General features: G+C 43.5%; 1 protein-coding gene across 4 annotated transcripts in view; it reads left to right on the top strand.

Annotated features, from left to right (window-relative positions):
- The window catches only part of NARF (nuclear prelamin A recognition factor), a 71,155-nt gene that overhangs the window by 20,684 nt on the left and 28,113 nt on the right, over positions 1-22,358 (top strand). For all 4 annotated transcript variants that reach the window (XM_030208125.1, XM_030208124.1, XM_030208122.1 and 1 more), the window contains exons 3-6: positions 3,508-3,588; positions 8,156-8,299; positions 14,991-15,123; positions 17,846-17,980. In XM_030208125.1, coding sequence (XP_030063985.1) covers positions 3,508-3,588; positions 8,156-8,299; positions 14,991-15,123; positions 17,846-17,980 — 493 coding nt within the window. The remainder of the gene's footprint in view (positions 1-3,507; positions 3,589-8,155; positions 8,300-14,990; positions 15,124-17,845; positions 17,981-22,358) is intronic.

Genomic DNA, 22,358 nt, shown 5'->3' with positions numbered 1-22,358 from the left:
ACTTCTCACAGCTGATGTTCAAACCAAAATTTATTCAGATTTCTTCTAAACACATGGAACAGGACCCGACACGACTCGTGTTTCGACCCAATCGGCCTGCATCAGGGGTCTATAAATTTTAAAATCACACATAATAATAAACAAATGTACATAACATGTATATAAATAATAAAATAATACAAAAATAGAATGGTAAAGAGAGACATACCTAGGAAATAAGTATTGGTTTATTATTTCCTAGGTATGTCTCTCTTTACCATTCTATTTTTTTTTATTATTATTTATATATGTGTTTGTATACATATATACATATACACTGGCTCAGAAGCTTAGCCAAGATTGGGTGGCAGAGCCAGTGGTGGGAGGCGGGGCTAGTGCTGGGCAGACTTCTATGGTCTGTGCCCTGAAAATGGCAGAAACAACTCAAGGTCAGGTATACACAAAAAGTAGCACATATGAGTTTATCTTGTTGGGCAGACTGGATGGACCGTGCAGGCCCTTTTCTGCCATCATCTACTATGTTATACAGTATGTACATTTATTTATTATTGTTTGTGTGATTTTAAAATTTATAGACCCCTGATGCAGGCCAATTGGGCCGAAACACGAGTTGTGTCGGGTCGTGTTCCATGTTTTTAGAAGTAATCTGAATAAATTTTGGTTTGAACATCAGCTGTGAGAAGTTTTGTTGCTCTACTCTTCTATGTTTTTGGTGCCCCCTTTACAGTAGAGCATTTTCCTTCTGTTTGAAACTTGTTTTAAAACATCTCATATCTTCTGGATTCTATAAATGGCACACAATTTTGTTCCTGAGCCCGAGATCCACGTGGAAATTGTTTTAACAGTTTATTAACTCATCAATAACTGGCTGTTAGTGCCAGTTAATATCAATAGTTGATTAATGTGGATCTGTACATGGATCTTATTCATTTACTTTCAGTTTATGTATCTAAGATCATGTAATGACTGCATCATAACAACACTCTGTAAGCCACATTGAGCCTGCAAAAAGGTGGGATAATGTGGGGTACAAATGCAATAAATAAATAAAAAATCTGGCTGTGAGCAATTCTCTCACAATCATGATCCGTGCCCAAGTCCTGTTGTGCTTAACTGAAAAGGTGGTGTGGCCATGGGAGGAGCATGGACAGGTCGGGGCATTCCAATGAACTATGCACAGTTTTATAGAACTTGGGGGGGTGTTGCCCAAGTGTCACGCCTAGGGTTACCATATGGCTCCAGAAAAAGGAGGACGGATTGAGCCAGCCGGGTTTTACTTCCATTGCTTTCCATGAAAGCAATGGAAGTAAAACCCGGCTGGCTCAATCCTTCCTCCTTTTTCTGGAGCCATATGGTAACCCTAGTCACGCCAGGATTTACACTAGGTTTTAGCTGGCATGAGAATCCCTGCTAGGTGGTATTCTATACTGGAATACCCTATAGCACTGAGTGCAGATTTTTCCCAGCACCTGTTTTTCAGTGCCATTTACTGATTCCAGCACTGTGTGTCCAGTCTTTGTAGACTACTTGTTATTGTTGGGGAGGGTGGTGTTATACTTCCCCCCCCTTCCCCATCTATTTTAATAGAAAAGTCAACCGACGAAAACCTTCTAAATTTATTTTATTTTTTTTAATGGGACTAGTATGAAGGACGTTGGGTTTCCTGTGTTTTCATCTATTGAAAGAAAAGCTGATTTTTAGAGCGAGTGGGCAAGGATTTTTATGTTGGTTTTTTTTTTCTTACTGTGTGAGTAGTTGTGTCAGACTTTCAGTAGAGGTCTTCCTGTCTTCAGTGGAGAGGGACTGATGCAAAATTGATACAGTCTGAACTTCTCTGTTTAGCTTAAAATCCTAGATACTATCATCACCTACTACTTAAAGCTTTTAGCGATTGTTTTGGCTATTCTGCTGAAATAACTGTAATGTTTTACTGAGTTGGTTACGTGGCTCTGGGTGTTGCACTTTGAACTCTTGATATGGCAAGTATGGTTTTTTTTGTTTTCTTCACACACAAAACATAATTTCACTTTCTGAAATAGTGATAACCATGAGGCTCATTACTACTACTATAAATCATTTCTATAGCACTACCGGTGTTAAGCCCTTAATGCGTGGTTAGTGCATGAGAACAGGCTACCACAGAAACATGTTAAAGCATTTTATGCTTGCACCATATGCCTGGAATAGACTTCCTGAGCTGGTACGTCAAGCTCCATCTCTGACCGTCTTCAAATCTTAGCTAAAAGCCCACCTTTTTGATGCTGCTTTTAACTCCTAACCCTTGTTCACTTGTTCAGAACCCTTATTTTATCATCCTCACTTTAATATTCCCTTATCTCTTGTTTGTCCTGTTTGTCTGTCCTAATTAGATTGTAAGCTCTGTCGAGCAGGGACTGTCTCTTCATGTTCAAGTGTACAGCGCTGCGTCTGTCTAGTAGCGCTATAGAAATGATAAGTAGTAGTAGTAGTAGTTTATTCTCCCTGTATGCACACTATGGGGTCCTTTTACTAAGTTATGCTAATGGATTTAGCGCACGCTAATAAGACGCCCATTATATTTCTGTGGGCATCATCATTTAGCGTGCACTAAATCTGTTATGAGTGTAGCGCACCTTAGTAACAGAATACCCATATATAACACATTTTTCAGAATTTTCCTCAGAGGGGGCATGGCATGTGAAAGGGCATGGAGTCATTAGATGGTGCATTATGATTAATGCATGCTAATTGGTTATTGCAGGAGTATGTCATACCCCATAAATAGGAGGTGCTAGCTCTGCTTCAGAATTAACTTTTTGCAGGCACTGCATGCTATTAACACTGGTGCATGACCAGGAAAAAGCTGTAACAGTGCTGTGTAAAATCTGGGCTTAGTGCACAGGAAAGTTCTGTGTTTAGTGCACTTTTGTAAAAGGGTCCCCCCTATGTTTTATTGTTTTGCTGGTTTTGAATATTGTTTTTTTTTTATTTTTTTTTTATTTTTTTTTTATGTATTTTGTAGGTTGGCATTAGCTCTATTAGGGTAAATAGTTCATGTTTTCCTTTTAATATTGTAAACCATTTGTGGGGGGTTTTTTCCATGTTGTAGTAATTTATCTTGATGGGAGGGAGAGTGGCATATTAAAATTAATACTAGTGTACAGTCACTAATGAACAGCTAATATAGTTTAACAATGTTCTCATAGGTTTGTTTTTGGTCCTTTTCTGCTCTTTACCTGTATAAAAGGTTCACTTGTTACACTCCCCTTGGCTAGTACAGAGACACACTATTCTTTTGCATATATCCCGACTGACAAAACACTTTTCTTTTCCCCTGTTCGTCACCTCAAAATCAGTGTGCTGCCATAACGTATACATGTTTTGTGTCCTTATGGATTTATATAAGTAACTAATGGCCTTCACTTCATAGCATAACTATCATAAGTGTTTCTGTAGATGCTAGCAGTTGTGTTTTGAGGGTTAAAGCTTTTTAGTGTGACTTTGTAAACGTCTCTGTTTGTTTTTCAGGAATGTAGTAAAAAGCAGAAAACGGATGACATCCAGAACCCTTTAGCAGATGCAGCTTGCTCCAACAGTGAAAATGAGGAGGTACATTTCACTGTTCTTATTGTGTCAAGTGTTTTTCTCTTGTTCTGTGTGAGTGGCCTCTGGAGAAACCAGTATTTCATTGCTTAGCTTCCCACTGTTCCAGAACCTATGGGATACTTGCGTTCATCAACCAGCAGGAGGAGATGGACTGGATTACAGGAGATCTCAGCTCAGTTTTCAGTTCTTTATTTCCAGCAGGTGGATGGACACTTCTGTCCTCTGGTTCTGAGTGATTTGCTCCTGGTCTATTTGGTCAACTGGTCCCCATTTAAGCTTTGCAGGTGGCTTGAGTCTGGAGGTCTTCAGATCCCTGTCCTGTGGTGCCTCCTGAGTTTACTTCTTCCCTCCCTTCACCTCTCCCCTGTTTCCTGTGGAGCTCACCTTTTTCCAGCACAACAAACCTTAAAAAGGAAGGAGAAGATTTACTGGAGAGCTTGGGATAGAGTATCAGTTCTTTCTCAGCTGGGGTAAGACATGTGGAGACTGAGATTGGGAGGAGCAGCCGGCAGTACTAAGTCGGACTAAAGTTTGACTCGGAACTGCTCGGAGGACTAAAAGTTCTACTTAGTGCAGGGAAGGAATTGCCAGGTTTGTGCCAGTGGGGTTGAATAGTGACTCCCATGGAGGTAGTTAAGTGGTCGTCCTGCTATGGGACCCACTGACGTCGGAGCATTGCAGTGCATGCAAACTGGGAATCGTATGGGGGAAACGGTCGGCGGCAGCATGTCTTCGGATTTTGCGCACCATTTGAATATGCCGGAGACTTAAGGCTGTCCGGCAAGACCAGTGCACAGCTTAATGCAAGAGAGTGCGGGAACAGGTGCTATTTTGTTGGGGCCAACTGGCAGTGAGGAAGACCCACTGTCTGATCATGAGTGAGCCCAGCCACCATTTTACAGCCTCGGGGGCCCAACAAAGCATTCAACTGCATCAGGATCTTTTTCTCCAGCATTTTTACTGCTCTTACACCAGGCCTATTTGCTGAAGCAGGGACAGTCAGAGTTGCTGCAAGGTGCTTCAGTTTTTCGACCCACTATCCCTCTGGTTCCTAAGAGATCTCGTTTAGCCTTATCTGTCCACTACTGAAGGTCTTTCTCTGCTTCGCCCTCCTTATCTGATGTGGCTTCAGTCTATTCAGAGGAGCCATCATTGAAGGAGCTGTTAAAGGAGGGAGATGACCCAAAGCACTGAGGTTGATTTATAAAGAGGAGCTTAGTACTCTTTATTTCTGAGGCATTGGTGGTGCTTTTCATTGAGGAGCCTTCTGCGTCAGTGTCAGTTGTTCATCTTTGTTGATCATTAGTGGACTTAGAGGTCCTTCTAAGGCCTTCCCGATGCATCCAGACATTCAGGACCTGATGGCAGCAGATTGGGTGTGAACTGGACGCGGGGCTTAGAGTTGAAAGAGCCATGGCTCACTTCTACTCGCTGGTTTCGGAAGAGAAAGCTTCCTAGAGTGCTCCTTGTTACAGCGGTGACTAAGACCAATTTGCTGTTGGAAGGAGGCATTGACCCAAATGACCTACAGGATAGAAGGCTTGCTGAAACAAGCCTTTGAAGTGGCCTCTTTGGGATCGTCAAGTGACAAGTGTGCAACTCATTCATGGCAAGATCATTCCTGCAACACAAAACGGGTGCCATAACGCCCATCTGAAAGCAGGGTTGGCCTGCTTGGCAGATGCTATTTGACATTACAGCCCACAGTATGTCTGACTGTCACGGCACATTGGCAACTCTGGTTGTGGTATTGGGCAGCAGATGCAGCGTCGGTTACATCGTTAAACTGAAGAAAAATCAACCAGAACACAAAAGGGAAAGAATTGTTAGATTTCAAGGCAATCATGCTGGTCCATTTTATATCAAAAAGACTAGCAATAAAGCCCTATCTTAACTGCTTTTTCTTTTTTTTTAACTTTAAGAAAAGATTCCAACCTACAATCAAGAGGCAAGGAATTCCAAAGAGTAGGAGCCACATAAAGTTAGTGTGGTGTGAAAAATCCACTCAAATGTTGGTATGGGAGGGAATAACCAAATTGAGAAGAATACAGACTTCGAGCTGGTAGATAAGGAACAAGGAGCGAATGCAAATTAGAGCCCGACCGAATTTCAGTTCAGCACCGAAACGACCCAAAATCTGGGTTCGGGTTTCAGCTGAAAATGCATTTTTGGCTAAAACTGAGCCCCACCCACCACCTGAAGGCCCTCCCCAGGCCTACCTTTAACCTCCTGGTGGTCTAGTGGGTCTTCAGTGCAAGAGCGATCTCTAGTCACTGTTGCCCCCACGGGTTCGGCAGCCATCTTAGGACTGGCAGCAGCATAAGTAAGAGCAATCTCCAGTCGCTGCTGCTTATGCTGTTTCCAATCTCAAAATGGCTGCTGGGACCTTCTGCGGCAGTGTTGGTGGCACTGCTGCTGCAGGAAGTGCTGGCAGGCATTTTGACTGCAGAACCAGCAGGGGCAAGAGCGACTGTGGATCGCTGTAGCCCTGAAAACCCACTATAGCCTCAGGAGGTTTAAAGGTAGGCTCAGGGAGGGCCTTCGGGCGGTGGGAGAAAAGGAGGGGGGTACAGAGAGTGAGCGGTGGGAGGTGTGACAGGCAGCAGTGAGGGCAATTGCAAGGGGGGGTGGGGGCCACTGAGGGAGAAGGGGTTCTGTTCTTTGGTAAGAATCAGATGTTTTGAGTTTAATTCTGTCCTGAACCAGTAACCATTGTTGTTCCTTCAAGAAGGGAGTAACATGAACTGTAGATTTAGTATTAAATTATATTGCAGATTAGTTGTGGCCACTTTTTCTGCTAAACCAACCAATAACGAATTGCAGTAATCAATCCAACTCGCCACTAATCCATGCTGCAAGGCCTTGGTTGCTTTAATTTCCAAGAAACACTTTGGGGACCGAATTTTCCTCAGATAGGAAAAGGATCCGCCATTTGAGCTACTTTTATTGGTGTGACTCCATACATCTAGCCACTTTGTTTTATTAAATTTTATTGGCAATGAAGGTGTCTGCCCTTGGACACAGGACTTGCAATTTATCCATAAAATATGGGTACTGGCTATGTGGGATTCCTGATGCATCCCAAAGCGCTTTTTAGATTGTAACGAATTATCTAAGGACTGTGTTTACTAAGGTGTGCTACCACATTATGGGGGCCAGTCTTGTTCGGTTCTTACTGCTTATTGCAAGAGTTCTCTGTTCCTCCCTCCCATCCCCTCGGAGGCTTAGGTAGAGGAGGTTTCAAGGGGAGCAGCTGCTCCCCCAAACAGACATTGAATGAGATGGTGTCTATGCGGATTAGCCCTTCAGCCTCATACTGCAACCTACTGTATTTTAAAAAAGGTCTCCCCCTGACATCAAAACTCGAGCTATACTTTTGCCAGGCACCAGGAACAAACGCACTTCTCCTGCTGCCAGTCTGGCTGGGGCTGTTCAGTACTAAGAGTCGGCAGGGCAAGAATACCTACAGGTAACCAGAAAGCTTGCTCTGTTTATACAGCCTGGAGAGACTCCTTGACCAGAGGTGGGGGTGTACTTTTAGAAAGTCACTTCTGTATGTATGGCCTGTAATTTCTGACCAGTGTAAAAGTACGCATTTGATCAACCACGAGAGTGGAAGGAAATGATGTATCAAGAGATCACAGGTCAAAAAAGTATATTTTAATAGAACAAGGCCCAGTCACGTTAACTCTACACAGACTGTTTCGGCTCCAAAGGCCTTCATCAGGAGTTAACTCTGGATTACTTTGTGGAAGCCCTTGGTTTTCTGTTTGAGCTTTTCAAGTATGGATTTTGACATCATGGTGCATATGTTACCAGTAGGGGTGGAATTTGGGCAGAATGAGCTTGTATGCACAGACATTATAATGTATGCTAATTTGCACACGTGCTTCAAAACATATGGGCACAGACATTTCACACCTGCTCTAGAGCCAGGATAAACGTCCATACCTGCAGTGTAGGCATGATGTCTACCACTTATACCACTATATTTTTATAAAGGCAAGTAGGTGCTTACTCTGTTTTTATGAAATTGACTTAAAATAGGTGCCTGAAAATGTCTGTTGTGTTCCTTTTTAAAATTACACTCCTTGGCATATAGACATAGGGGGAGGGGCTAGAGAATGTCGGCCAGGTTGAGGGGGATAAAAGTGGTGAGAAATGAGGTGGGATAGGAAGAATTTGTGCTTCTAACACCCCCACCGTTTGCCCCAGATATCTTCTCCCACTGACACATCTCCAGCTCCTTGATCCCTAGGGGCACACTCCTAAACCCTCTCCATCTAGAGAAGCCTACAGGCTGTACCACAAGCCTCCCCCCACACCATATGCCAGTCCACTGAGAGACACTTCTGAGTGCCTCTCGGGTGTCCCACCCACAAGGAGAAAGGGTATCCCACACACAAGGAGAAAGGTGCACGTTCTAATTTGTTTATACATTTTATTAGTAATAGTGCTTTAAGAATGTTTTTTGGGGGGGAGGTGCACAGATGAAAAATCACTTTAATGAGATCTTCTGAAAGCCACATGTGCAAATCATTTCATCCAGCTTCACACTTCGATTTTGCAGAAAAATGAGTTCCACAAGTTAGCGAGTGCCAGAATATTTCTCAGTGACTGCCTGGCCTGTGACAACTGTGTAACTTCGGAGGAGAGTACTAGGATTTCCCAGCAGAATCAGGAGGAACTCTTCAAAGTCCTTAATCTTAATAAGGTAGGATTACCCCCACAAAAAAAAAAAAAAAGTTTGTGTCAGGTTATACAGGTGACAGCTAATGGAGAAGCTTGGTCTGAGTCAATAGTGGCATAATGTGTTAAAGATACAAAAACAAACAAAAAGCCTTTATGGAAAACAGATCCTTTGCCTTTTATTATGAGAATGAATTGATGACCAGAATAATTCGTTACGGCTATGTGTCTTTATTCATTGGGTTAATGCAGGGGGTTTTCAGCCCAGTCTTTGGGATACATCTAGCCAATCGGTTTTCAGAATATTCACAATGAAAGAATTGAGGCAGTGCATGCAAATTTATCTCGTATATATTCATTGTGGATATCCTGAAAACCTAATTGGCTAGGTGTGTCTTGAGGACTGGATTGAGGTCACTTCCTTGTTCAGGAATCAATGTAATAGTGTAGGCTGCTATTAGCTGTATCTGGCCCTAAATTTTGACTCATTATCTGGAAGTTAACCATACTTGGCACATAAGACCTAATTTATTGGCGATTTATCCCAAAGGCATTAAAGGAGGGAAGGGGAGGTATTTAAGTTTGTTTCACACTATTTATTCAGTTGCAGCTTAAACTGAGTTATATTCAAGTACATTTATGTATTTCCCTTTCTCCAGAGGGTTTACAGCTTAAGCTTGGACCTGAGGCAATGGAAGGTGATCATACAAGCTTTGTCCTCACTAGCTTTAACTGTTTTAGGGGTGCTTTTTACTAAGGTGTGGTAACAGATTTAACAGTGCTAAATAACATGCAGCCCATTGTCACATAATGCCTTAGTGCTACCCCTCTTAACACCTTGTGTTTAACTCTTAAGAGGGTATTGTGGTGATCACTTCCCAGAGGCAGAGTTAGGAGGCAAGAGAACAAGGTGTGAGAATAAACTGTCTCTCTTGTTGCTAGCTCTAGACATCTGGGGAAAAAAAAGTCACTGCGGTTCATTGCTGCCAGCTGAAATAATCCGTTTAGACAAAAGTGGCATGAAAGCAAACATTGGTGTCCCCGATGAAGGAACTGTTGAAACAAGGTGCTCTGTCCCACTAAGAGTAATAGCAGTATAGCAAACGATTAAGATAAGCCTATGGCTAACTGCTCATTTATTTACCAGTGCTGCATAATATGGAGAGGCAAAGGGAAGTTATTTTGACTCCTGTCTTTCCACTGTTAATTGCAAACTGCTAAGTTTCAATCATCACGGCAATATTGGATTGTTTGAAAAAATTGATGCATAAGTTGAGCATTGGGGAGCGGGCATGTATTTTTTTTTCCTGATTGAAGAAAAATAAGTTTAAAAAGGATAGACACACATACGTGTGTGTGTGTGTATATATATATATATATATATATATATGTGTGTGTAAAATAAGGCAAGAGTCTTAAAAAAAGGGGGATGCTCATGATGTATAGAGCTAATTAAGAGGCAGATGCACTAAACGTTTTTCATCGTTAAATGAGCCCTCGGGGAAGAATTTCCGATCCTTTCCATGCACTAAAGCCTATTTTTCGACGGTAGTAGCAGCTAACGAAAACGGAATGGAGATGAGCAATTAGTGTGAAAACCCCATTGAAACGACATGCACTAACCTTTTCCGATTGCCTTTACGCAGGAAAAAGGCAGGAAAACTAACGAGAGGTCTGGACCTCTCGTTAGGACAGCTCCGTGGCAGGAAAAAGTGTTAAGTGAAAAAATAAACAAACTTTGAGCCAATCCCAGCACATTAGCAGAGCTAAAAGCGCTGTGATTGGTCCAAAGGACCTCAGAAAACACATAAAAAAATAAAAATAAAAAAAGGATCGGGAGGGGGCAAGGGCGCTCATCAGGAGCGTCCTGTACGGACGGCCTTGCCCCCCCCCCCCGCTGCTCCCCACTTTCCGCCGCTCCCCCCACCCCGAAAAAGCAAACTTCTAGAAGCCCCTGCCCCCCTCCCTTCCTCACTACTCTCAGCTCCGCCTCCCGACATCCTCCGTCTGTGCCCCGCCCCCTTTGGGGATCGTCGCCGCCATTCCCCTTCTCCATCGGGCCCCCCTCCCTCTTACCGGGCCCGTGCAGCGCCTCTCTCCTCTGTCCGAAGGCGCTGCACGGGCAAGAAGAACGCTGAATCAGCTGATGCCTGCCTTCGCGATAGAGCGTCTTTCTCCTCCTGGGCCCGCCCCTGTCTGACGTCAGTAACCTACGTAGGTTACTGACGTCAGACAGGGGCGGGTCCAGGAGGAGAAAGACGCTCTATCGATGCCATCGCGAAGGCAGGCATCAGCTGATTCTGCGTTCTTCTTGCCCGTGCAGCGCCTTCGGACAGAGGAGAGAGGCGCTGCACGGGCCCGGTAAGAGGGAGGGGGGCCCGATGGAGAAGGGGAATGGCGGCGACGATCCCCAAAGGGGGCGGGGCACAGACGGAGGATGTCGGGAGGCGGAGCTGAGAGTAGTGAGGAAGGGAGGGGGGCAGGGGCTTCTAGAAGTTTGCTTTTTCGGGGTGGGGGGAGCAGCGGAAAGTGGGGAGCAGCGGGGGGGGGGGGGCAAGGCCGTCCGTACAGGACGCTCCTGATGAGCGCCCTTGCCCCCTCCCGATCCTTTTTTTATTTTTATTTTTTTATGTGTTTTCTGAGGTCCTTTGGACCAATCACAGCGCTTTTAGCTCTGCTAATGCGCTGGGATTGGCTCAAAGTTTGTTTATTTTTTCACTTAACACTTTTTCCTGCCACGGAGCTGTCCTAACGAGAGGTCCAGACCGATGTGTATTGTGATTCTTTGATACATTGTACGTTTCACTACCGATCTCAGCATGTGTGACTTTTTTTTTTGGTGCATTTTTCGTTATTTTAAAATCGTTAGGGACTTTAACGATTTAGATTTTTTTACGTTTGGTTGCTGCATCTGCCTCTAAGTGAGCCAAAATCATTGGTGTTTCTCACTAAAAGTAAGCTTGGCTGATTCATATACAGCCTACACTGAATCCTACCCTATACTTTCCGTGCTGTCAAATTTAGCTGCTCCTTAGTTTCCTGTTGTTGGTATCACAGATACAGAGGGATTGATTTTTTTCTTTGATATTTGATTATATCTCTTTCTCCCTTTTGGGGTTTCTTTAAGCTTTAATGTTTACCCCTAGCACCCACCTGGAGGATGTGGTCCAGCTCTGCCCAGGACCCCTTGCACCTGTGCATGTGTCCCTACACTGGCATACCCTCCACCCTCCTGCTGGACAAGATCTCCCACCTGCAAGTTATTTCCCTGGTAGTTTCTAGGGGTACTGGGGCCACAATCCTAGGAGTCTCACAGTTCCTAGAAAGTGTCCACAGACTGAGAGCACAAACTGCCAGGATTCTAAGTCGGTCCAGAACAACAGAGCTAACAAATTAATAGTTTTATTATAAAAAAAAAAATAGAAAAGTGAAGGTAATTTTTTGAACAGATAAAATATCAAGGATTTGGTATTAAATCTAGCTGAACACTTTTTGTATTTTTTTTTTTTTAACTGCTCACAGAAATTGAACAGGGCCTCGGCACAGAGGTCTACTCCCTCCACACTCCCAAACGAGACTGAGGAGTTTAGCACATTCTGGGCTAGGTCTTTGACTTCAGGGCACAGAGCATGAGCATTAAGGATGTTTGACCAATGACACTACAGGTTCCTTTTCCGTTTTGGGGAATGTAGCTAAAAAGAAAATAGACCTCTGTTAGAGCTATAATGCAGAGGTCAAACACCTTCTGGCCAAGCAAGGGGAAAAGTGTCATAGGGCAGCAATACAAATCAATAGAAAGCATAGAAGTTTATTCCATCACATTCATTGTATACCTATGGGCTGCATGGCATTTCATGCACACTAATTTGTTACTGCACGCACTAAATCCATTATCATGCCTTTAGTTAAAAGGACCCTTTAATGTTGATGTAAAGACTGTGTACCATATTTTGGAGAAAAAGTACATAAACAATTCTTAGAAAGACATGGGGAAAGGTCATTGCTTGTTGCTTCTTGCTGTGACAAAGAATGGGTCTACTCCTGGGGATTTGCCAGGTATTCCCCAGATACCTAAATTGGCCTAGCACTGGCTCAGTGGAACCTAGCTCTAACCCAGCATTGCACACATTTTTGTGGGTTTCTTTTTTTAAGTTTAATTTGAAATAATTCTTTATCAAAATAAAAATGTTGCAATGTTGAATTGGCCTTGCATAAACAGGCTCTTACTCCATGATCAAATCCTTTGAGATAAGACACTGGCTTTTTTTCCCCCAAGGGTCCTACTAAGCAGTGCTAAGGGCACGCTTGCATTTTTAGCACGTGCTAAACGCTAAATACACCCACGTATTTCTATGGGTGTCACTAGCATTTAGTGTGAGCTAAAAAAAACGCTAATGCGGCTTAGTAAACAGGGCCCCTAGTGTTTCTTTCTCAAGTTTTTGATGATTTAAGGAACAGTTGACATACAGGGGGTGTTGAAAGTCCAAGGTGGCACCTATTTTCCAAATGCTACAGTGATGCCTAGTTCTCCTATAAAAAAAAAAAAGCTCATTCCCAATAACGCTCAAACATCAATGCACTAATTTCCACCTACTCTGAAGTTGGTGTACTGTATCCCCAGGAGCACGTGCAGAAACAGACATGATCTTGTCAGCATGCTTACTTATAGCCACATATAGGACTGTGTAGCTTTTACAAAATCCTTTTCCATGCATAAAACTAGTTTGATATTTAGTGGAATATTTCTCTGCTTTTAAGACAAGATCTAGTACACTTCCACATACTGACTGCTCCTTTTTGATCACTGCATGTTTTAATTTGTATAGAATATGCGTGTACCACTTAAACTTGATCTTGGACTCTAATAAAAGACTTAGTACATGAGTATTGACATACTGGGACAGACCAAAGGTCCTTCAAGCCCAGCATCCTGTTTCCAACAGTGGCCAATCCAGGTCAGAAATACCTGGCAAGATCCCAAAAAAGTACAAAATGTTTTATGCTGCTTATCTCAGAAATAGTGGATTTACCCCAAGTCCAATTTAATAATGATCTATGTACTTTTCCTTTAGGAAGCCGTCCAAACCTTTTTTTAAACTCTGTTAAGCTAACCGCCTTTACCACATTCTCTGGCAACGAATTCCAGAGTTTGATTACATGTTGAGTGTATTAAATTACATGTTGAGTGTATTAAATTTAAGAGGAGAACTTTAGAATGGGGTTTAGGCTTGGAAAGTGGCTATGCAAATTTCGCTACCATATACACATGTATGTAGGGAGTGATCCTATGTAAATTTCTATATTTGTTTAAAGTAGGCATTCGCAGAGGTGGAGTTTGCATTTTACAAAAATATACATTCATTGCAAACACCAAACTATATGTACAAAACACAGCAAACATAAGTGTATGTACATATACTTGTTCCGGTGTAAATATCCACTTGAGCCTGCCACCACTGGGTGCACATGTAACAGTGACTTTGGAAGAGTAAGTATATATGTACTTTCCCTTTCAAAAAACTTAGTCGTGTGGAAGGCCAACGGGTAGTGGGAGGTCAGCACAGAGCAGTCAAATGGGTGAGGAATTTTGGTTTCTGCTCAAAATGCATTTGCATTTTCAGCTGAAACCGAAGCCTGACTTCCAGATTTCAGGCTGTTTCAGTCACGCTTAACAAATAGTTAATCCCAGGAACTTGTTGCTGGATGATGTAATAACAGCAGTTAGCATATCTGAGCTTAAAAAAGGTTTGGACAAGTTCCTGGAGGAACATCCATAATCTGCTAGCAGACATGGGGAAAGCCGCTGCTTCTCCCTGGTGTCAGTCTTACTACTCCTTGGGATTCTGCCAGATACTTGTGACTTGGATTGTCTACTGCTGGAAGCAGGGATACTGTTTGGAAGCAGGATACTGGGCTAGATTAATCCTTGGTCTGGCCCAGTATGGCATGTTCTTATATTCCCTGTGAACCTTCAGGGATTGGCTAAAGACACTACTTCTCCCATGGGGGAGCACTGTATATGCTTGGGGTGTGCAGAAGCTGGACTCTTCCATTCATACTTGGGGGCCGTGGCTCAATTTTAGGAGACAGTGATAAAGGTGCCAGTTCTGTGTACCACTAAGCACCCTCTGAAAAAAGCCATGGTTAATACTTAAATAAAATCATTTCTGATTTTTTATTATTTTTTTTTTAATATATGTTAAATAAGTTGGCATGATAGTTAAAAAAAAAAAAAATTTCTATCCAGTTCATGAGTTGTGCGAGAGAGTTCAGTAGACGAGACGCTGGACAAGGACTAGTGGATCCTTTTATCAGCTTCTGAGTCTCGCATGGTAAGTGCTGATAAGGTTTTTGACTTAACTCATGCTCACCATCGTGTTCCCTATCTAATGTCTCCTCACAAATCTTGCTGCACCCCACCTCTCTCTCAGTGCTACACTGCCATTGTGCTACTGTTTTTCCATAGTGTATGGTAGGCTCTGCATTTATAGGGTAGCCCACAAAGGGCAGAAAAACCTTCATGCCTAGAGAAAAGTGTGGGGGAAGATCCAATGTTAAGCTGTAGCTGTAATTACAATCTGGTGTGTAGTGCAAAGCTGAAAACCCTTCTTCAGAATCACTTTGCAAAAATGTGTTTTCTAAAATTTTTAGAGGTTTATTGTAGAACTTGTAAGTCTTAATGTGGCTTGCATTTTGTCTTTTTTTTTATTCTCCAGAAATGTGACGCATCAAAACACAAAGTGGTGGTGGTGTCCATGTGTCCTCAGTCATTGCCTTATTTTGCTGCTAAATTCAATCTGTCTGTAACCGATGCAGCCAGACGATTGTGTGGTTACCTTAAAAGCCTTGGTACGTTCACGTTCTTACTTCGCAGTACTCCAAATGCCTCGTTTGTTGTACCAACGTCTCTTTCTGGGGACTTAGTCTTGTGGCTGTTAGGCAAGAGCTTGCAGTTAATGAAAGGTAACCTTGGAGCAGGGGGTGTGTTTTGCATTGTACCTGCTTTCCCCCTCCTCCCCCTTTAAAGCAACATGTCTCATGAACCTAACCGGCGGGCCAATGTTAAGAGCGCTAGTGCTAAAACAAACAGCACCCACCCCATATCTCGGGAATAGCACAGAAATGTAGCTCCCCAATGCTCAACTCTAATGGCACGGAAATGATATACACGCTTTGAGACCAAAAGTAAGGGGGAAGAACGTGCCTGGCACATACGCACAATAGTTTTGCTGTAAGTTCAGCTCTTGTGCGCATTCCCAGGCAAACCTGGAAGTGAAGCACAACATAGATGCCATTCTTCTGTGCCTTTAAACATGAGCTTTGAAATTTCACTTGAAAAGGCTTATTGTAAGATCAGAAAATGGGCGCTAATGTGTGCTTTCATTTTCTGTTTTGCTTAGACTTTGTACACATTTTTTTTTCTCACTAATTAAGAGGTTTGCACGGGCTTCCTTCCACTTCCCAAAAAAATCAAAACCGGCAGGTTTTAAAACAGAAAATCCGAAAGAAATCCTCCTTTCAAACCCCTCAGTGCCACCTCTATTTTTTTTATTTTTGTTACATTTGTACCCCGCGCTTTTCCCACTCATGGCTCTATGAGTGCGGCAGGCAATGGAGGGTTAAGTGACTTGCCCAGAGTCACAAGGAGCTTCCTGTGCCGGGAATCAAACTCAGTTCCTCAGTTCCCCAGGACCAAAGTCCACCACCCTAACCACAAGGCCACACCTCTGAGCTTGGAGGTAAGTTTCCAGCATTAAGGGCACCATTTGTTTTGTGCACTGCTCTGAGCATTGAGAGGGAATACCAGCTGACCTGATTTAACTACATTTAAATACACTTTGTGATCATCTTTGGCATGCATGTTGACTGGTTTAGTGCCCTTTGAACATTCTGCATGCAATTGGTACTGGTACTAACTGCCTGCAGAACTGGCGTTAGGTTCTGAGCGTTGGGGAACAGTAGAACAACTGCAGAATAGACTCAGCCCTGGTAATGGGCCACAGCTTTCAGAAGGCAGAGAGAGGCGTGTAAAGAAAAAGATGAACTAAGTGCCCTTGATGACTTCAGCTTGTTTATCAGGCCTGCAGGGAAGCTGGGAGTGATAGAATGGAGGGAAGCAAAAGGCTGGGGAAATGCTAGTATAGATAACAATGAGCCTAACGTATAGGTTTTCATTTTAGGCCCAAACACTCCTCTTTTAAATAAAACCACTGTGTTACAAATATCCATTTCAGTCAAGTAACAAAAAGTGGATATTCACTGTACACTGGCTTTATAGTGAGTAGATTAATGGACTGAACAGGGGAACCTAGGGTTGAAATCGGGACCGTCCTTAATTGTTAATTTGTACAGCGCTGCGTAACCCTAGTAGCGCTCTAGAAATGTTAAGTAGTAGTAGTAGTAAATCCTGTTGCTCCCCATTAATGCCCCTGTGAGATGGCATTGAAACCTTCCCCCTTCGAAAACAAACTTAGGGGGTGACCCATTTACTAACCTGAGATTCACTATTGATTTGGCTAGCGAATCCCACAGTAAAATTATTTGTGTATTGTTACTGCAAAAGGCATTAAGTGTATATGGCTGATGCAATGCAGACAGCAAACTCTAACTCAGGCCTGCTGTGTTTGTAAAGGCCAGCTAGCTGCAGTTACAAAACTTGTCCCCCACCTCTCTTTCCTATTAAAGAAAACTAGATGGCCCCTGCTCCAGTATACTTTCAGAAATGGTGTTCTCTAGGTAGCCTTACCCCTCTCCCCCCCCCCCCCCCCAAACACACACACTACCCCACCCCATATACTTGTAGATCTCTAACAGCTAGTAGGGGGAAGGCAGGAGTGATCTTTGGAAACAGCAGCCAATTCCTACTACTACAAATCATTTCTATAGCGCTACCAGTCGTATGCAGCGCTTTACAATTTAACATGAAGAAAAGACAGTCCCTGCTCAAAAGAGCTTACAGTCTAAATCAGGACAGATAGACAGGACAAATAAGGATAGGACAGACAGGACACATAGGGAAAAGGACTATTGAAGAGCGGAAGACAAGATGAAGGTTACAAGCAGGTGACAAGTTAGGAGTTAAAAGCAGCATCAAACAGGTAGGCCTTTAGCCCGGATTTGAAGGCGGCCAGGGATGGAGCTTGACGTAATGGCTCAGGAAGTCCATTCCAGGCATAAGGTGCGGCAAGATAAAAGGAACGGTCTGGAGTTAGCGATGGAGGAGAAGGGTACAATTAGGAGAGATTTGCCTAGTGAGCGGAGTTCCTGGGAAGGAGTGTAGGGAGAGATGAGGGTGGAGGGGTAGTGAGGAGCAGCAGAGTGAATGCACTTATAGATTAATAAGAGGAGCAGAAATAACCAAAGTGGCATCCTTCTGGCTCTTACCTGTCGTATTGAGGTATTCTTACCTCCTCTTGTGTATTTGCTTCAAGTATTAAAACCTGACTTTGAAAGCTGTGCCAACACTGTTTTAAGAAAAGGAATTTATCCTCAAAACAGAATATCTTCCTTCCTGTGTGTGTGTGTTGGGAGGGGAACTCACTGCAGTTGTTAATTACTGCTTCTGTTGCAGGAGTGCATCATGTGTTTGATACGACGCTAGCTACTGATTTCAGTATTCTGGAGAGTCAGAAGGAGTTTGTGCAGCGCTATCACAGGAGAACTCACGATGAACATTCATTTCCCATGTTTGCTTCTGCTTGTCCTGGTAAGAAGTAGTGCAACGCGGCATTATACACACCTTCCCCTACTCCCTGAATCCAGGCAGAGACTTTGGAAATGAGAGCAGTGCATCCAATTAGTACAATACAAGTAGGGTTACCATATGTCCGGATTTACCCGGACATGTCCGGGCAGCCGGGTGGGTTTTGCCAATCTGCCCGTTTGTCCAGAAATCCGGACAAACGGGCAGATTGCTAGCCTCCCCTTCCTTACTACTGCCCTGGTGGTCTAGTGACCTCTTCCACCTTCGGGGCAGGAAAGAGCCCCCTCTTTACTGCCCGGAGCGCTGCCCTGCATGCTTCCTTCCTGTTGCTGATCTCGGCACCAATTCAAAATGGCCGCTGAGAGGTGAAGTCTCACAAGGTCACTTCAACTCTCGGCAGCCATTTTGAATCAGCGCCGAGATCAGCAACAGGAAGGATGCATGCAAGGCAGCGCTTCAGGCAGGAAAGAGGGGGCTCTTTCCTGCCCGAAGAGGTCACTAGACCACCAGGGCAGTAGTAAGGGGAGGGGGTGACGGGGTGTGTGACAGGGCGGAGGAGAAAATGTGGCAGGGGGCTGAGCGAGGGTGTGAAAGGGGGTGGGGGTGGGGCATGTGTCCTCTTTTTTGGGGGGGGACAAAATATGGTAATCCTAAATACAAGGAGCTTCTATTCTGCAACTTACCAAACAAGGTTTAGTGTGGATCACAATAAGTTCAATTGTCCAGAGAAAATTCAGTCCTAAAAAAACAGTATTACATAATCAAGTCAAAATAATACAAATTTAAAAAAAATAATATACCTTCAAAATTTTCCTATAGTAATTTTCAGAATCTAAGGTATGAAGGCTCTAGTCATACTTCTCAAGGTAGAGTTTTAGAGCTTAGCTGCATTAAGGGACCATTTAAAACACACTTTGGTTGTTGAGGGAAAAGGAAGCAAAAGCCCATTCGTAGCTAGAGAGGGGAGGGAAAGATAGAGGAGGCAAATAACTTGGGGCTAGACCATGTAATGTTTATAAACAACGGTGTAAAGTTTTAAAGAAACAGTGTGTACAAACTGGAAAAGCCAACGGAGTTTGTTCTGGTAGCTAACACCAAAATGTTATCTAGCGGCAGCATTGTGTAGATTTTTTTGTAAATGAGAAAGAGGGCCCTCTCTGAAGGATCTCTATATAGAAGATTACAATTGAGGGATGAAAGCACTATAGCTTTAACAATCAAGACAAGATAGTCATGCACAAAGTAATTTCTAACCTACAAATTATTTTCAACTTCTAGAAAATTCCTCTAGCATCTTCTTTTTCTGGGCTTTCACTGTTAAGTAAGAATCTAAGGGAACCCCTAATCCCCTGGATTCTATATAGTGTGACTTAAGTTGCGCGAGCAAATCGGTGCAGATTGCTACTACTACTACTACTATTTAGCATTTCTATAGCGCTACAAGGCATACGCAGCGCTGTACAAACATAGAAGAAAGACAGTCCCTGCTCAAAGAGCTTACAATCTAATAGACAAAAAATAAATAAAGTAAGCAAATCAATTAATGTGAACGGGAAGGAAGAGAGGAGGGTAGGTGGAGGCGAGTGGTTACAAGTGGTTACGAGTCAAAAGCAATGTTAAAGAGGTGGGTTTTCAGTCTAGATTTAAAGGTGGCCAAGGATGGGGCAAGACGTAGGGGCTCAGGAAGTTTATTCCAGGCGTAGGGTGCAGCGAGACAGAAGGCGCGAAGTCTGGAGTTGGCAGTAGTGGAGAAGGGAACAGATAAGAAGGATTTATCCATGGAGCGGAGTGCACGGGAAGGGGTGTAGGGAAGGACGAGTGTGGAGAGATACTGGGGAGCAGCAGAGTGAGTACATTTATAGGTTAGTAGAAGAAGTTTGAACAGGATGCGAAAACGGATAGGGAGCCAGTGAAGGGTCTTGAGGAGAGGGGTAGTATGAGTAAAGCGACCCTGGCGGAAGATGAGACGGGCAGCAGAGTTTTGAACTGACTGGAGAGGGGAGAGGTGACTAAGTGGGAGGCCAGCAAGAAGCAGATTGCAGTAGTCTAAACGAGAGGTGACAAGGGTGTGGATGAGGGTTTTGGTAGAGTGCTCGGAAAGAAAGGGGCGGATTTTACGGATGTTGTAAAGAAAGAAACGACAGGTCTTGGCGGTCTGCTGGATATGAGCAGAGAAGGAGAGAGAAGAGTCAAAGATGACCCCAAGGTTTCGAGCTGAGGAGACAGGGAGAATGAGAGAGCCATCAACAGAAATAGAAAACGGGGGGAGCGGGGAGGTGGGTTTGGGGGGGAAAATGAGAAGCTCGGTTTTGGTCATATTTAATTTCAGGTGGCGTTGAGACATCCAGGCAGCAATGTCAGACAAGCACGCTGAAACTTTGGTTTGGATGCAAGGTGAGATATCAGGGGTAGAAAGGTAGATTTGGGAGTCATCAGCATAGAGGTGGTAGGAAAAGCCATGGGATGAGATTAATGAACCAAGGGAAGAAGTGTAGATAGAAAAGAGGAGGGGACCAAGAACAGAACCCTGGGGTACGCCGACAGGCAGAGGGATAGAAGTAGAAGAGGATCCACCAGAGTGAACACTAAAGGTGCGGAGGGAGAGGTAGGAAGAGAACCAGGAAAGGACAGAGCCCTGGAATCCAAGTGAGGACAGGGTATCGAGAAGTATGCTGTGATCGACAGTGTCAAAAGCAGCGGAAAGATCAAGAAGAATGAGGATGGAATATTGACCTCTGGATTTAGCCACTTAACAAGCAATTATTGACACTAATTGGCATTAGAATTTATGTGCAGAACTGTAAGCGTATTCTACCATGTAATGTAAGTAACGTAGTTGAAAAGGGGGCATGGAATGGGCGGGTTGTGGGCGTTTCTAAAATCTATGCATATTGTTAGAGAATACACCTGGGCTGCACCTAATTTAAGTGTCTGCATTTACACCAAGTTTTACTTGGCGTAACTGCCCGTGACTAAATTTATTCGTGCAGACGGGCACTCGGCGTATTCCATAAACCATGTGGAAATTTAGGCTTATTCTATAAAGTATGCCTGAATTTAGGCTTGGTTTATAGAATATGCCTAGACGTATTTTGTTTTTGCACCGGTTTTTGGGGGGTGGGTTTTTTTTTTTTTTAAGTGTGGTATATAGAATCTAGTTCAATATGTGTAAAGAGGATTCAAGTTTGAATTCAAAATGGAGATGGTATAGAAGGGGGATCAAGACAAATTAAATTTGTCTTGTCTGAATTCAGTTTCAATCGGGCAGAGAATGCCTTGTCCTCAACAGCAGTAAAGCAATCCTGGATCCAAGACATGGGGCCCAATATTCAGCCAGTGGGGCTCGGCATTTTACTGATCTCCAGAGTTATGCCCAGAAATTCAGTGCGGGGCCATGTCCAGGCTTCAGCATTGAATTTCCAGGTTTGTGGAGCCAGCTAGTGCATGGCCGGTTAAGTGATTATAATCAGCACTTAACCAGCTGTGGGGCACCACAATGATGCAGTGACCTTGGCTGGTTAAGTGTTGAATATTAATATTTCGTTGATCAAGTGCTTATTCTGCCCTTGGAATGCCCCTGAAATAGCTGGTTTTGACACAGGTGCTAACTAGACATTGTAAGCAGCACTAACCAGTTAAGTGCCACGGAAAATTAATGGTTAGCCCCAAACAGCTGACTTAACTAGCCAGTAGCCATTTCTGGTCAGTTAAATCACTTTGAATGTTGACCCCATAGTTTCTTGTTCAGAAGATTCAAAGGTGATTTCCAAGGTAATATTGGCATAGAGTAGGATATCCCCATGTTATTCAATGACTGACTAAAAGTTGCTGTCATTATATTAAAAAGGAACCGAAATAGTGGGGAAAATTGGGGGACACTGCACTGCATCTACATTTGCCCATTTAACTGAGTACAGTTCATTGCATAGAAAACCCTGAAACCAAGAAAACACTCTACCAGATCTACCAATTGGATCTAGCAAGTAGAGCAAAAAGGCATGATCAAGTCAAAGGCCTTGGACAGATCAAATTACAGTAATAGCCCATGGTCGGCAAATGTTATCTGTAAAGTCCCCAAAAGCGTGTTGGGGGACTATGGCACCTTTGGGGGGGGGGGGGGGGAGTACAGCATAAACTTAAAACAGCAGTCACTTGCAGTGGATTACAATGAGAGAGCTCACGTACATCAAATTCTGTGGGTGGCTTAATCCTAATCGTTGAGAGGGGATTTGGATATAGCTGATGCTTTTTCAGAAGTAGCTGTAGGTAAATTCAGGTACAGTGGCTATTCTGTCCCTAGAGGGCTTCCTGTGTAAGTTTTGTTTTTACCTGAGGTACTGGAGGATTGAAAGGGGCAATTCTATAACACTGTGCCCAGTTT

Source organism: Microcaecilia unicolor, chromosome 6 (assembly GCF_901765095.1).
Source record: "Microcaecilia unicolor chromosome 6, aMicUni1.1, whole genome shotgun sequence".
NCBI classification, from domain to species: domain Eukaryota; kingdom Metazoa; phylum Chordata; class Amphibia; order Gymnophiona; family Siphonopidae; genus Microcaecilia; species Microcaecilia unicolor.
Note: the sequence above shows the minus strand (reverse complement) of the source record. Positions and strands in the feature narration are given on the sequence as shown.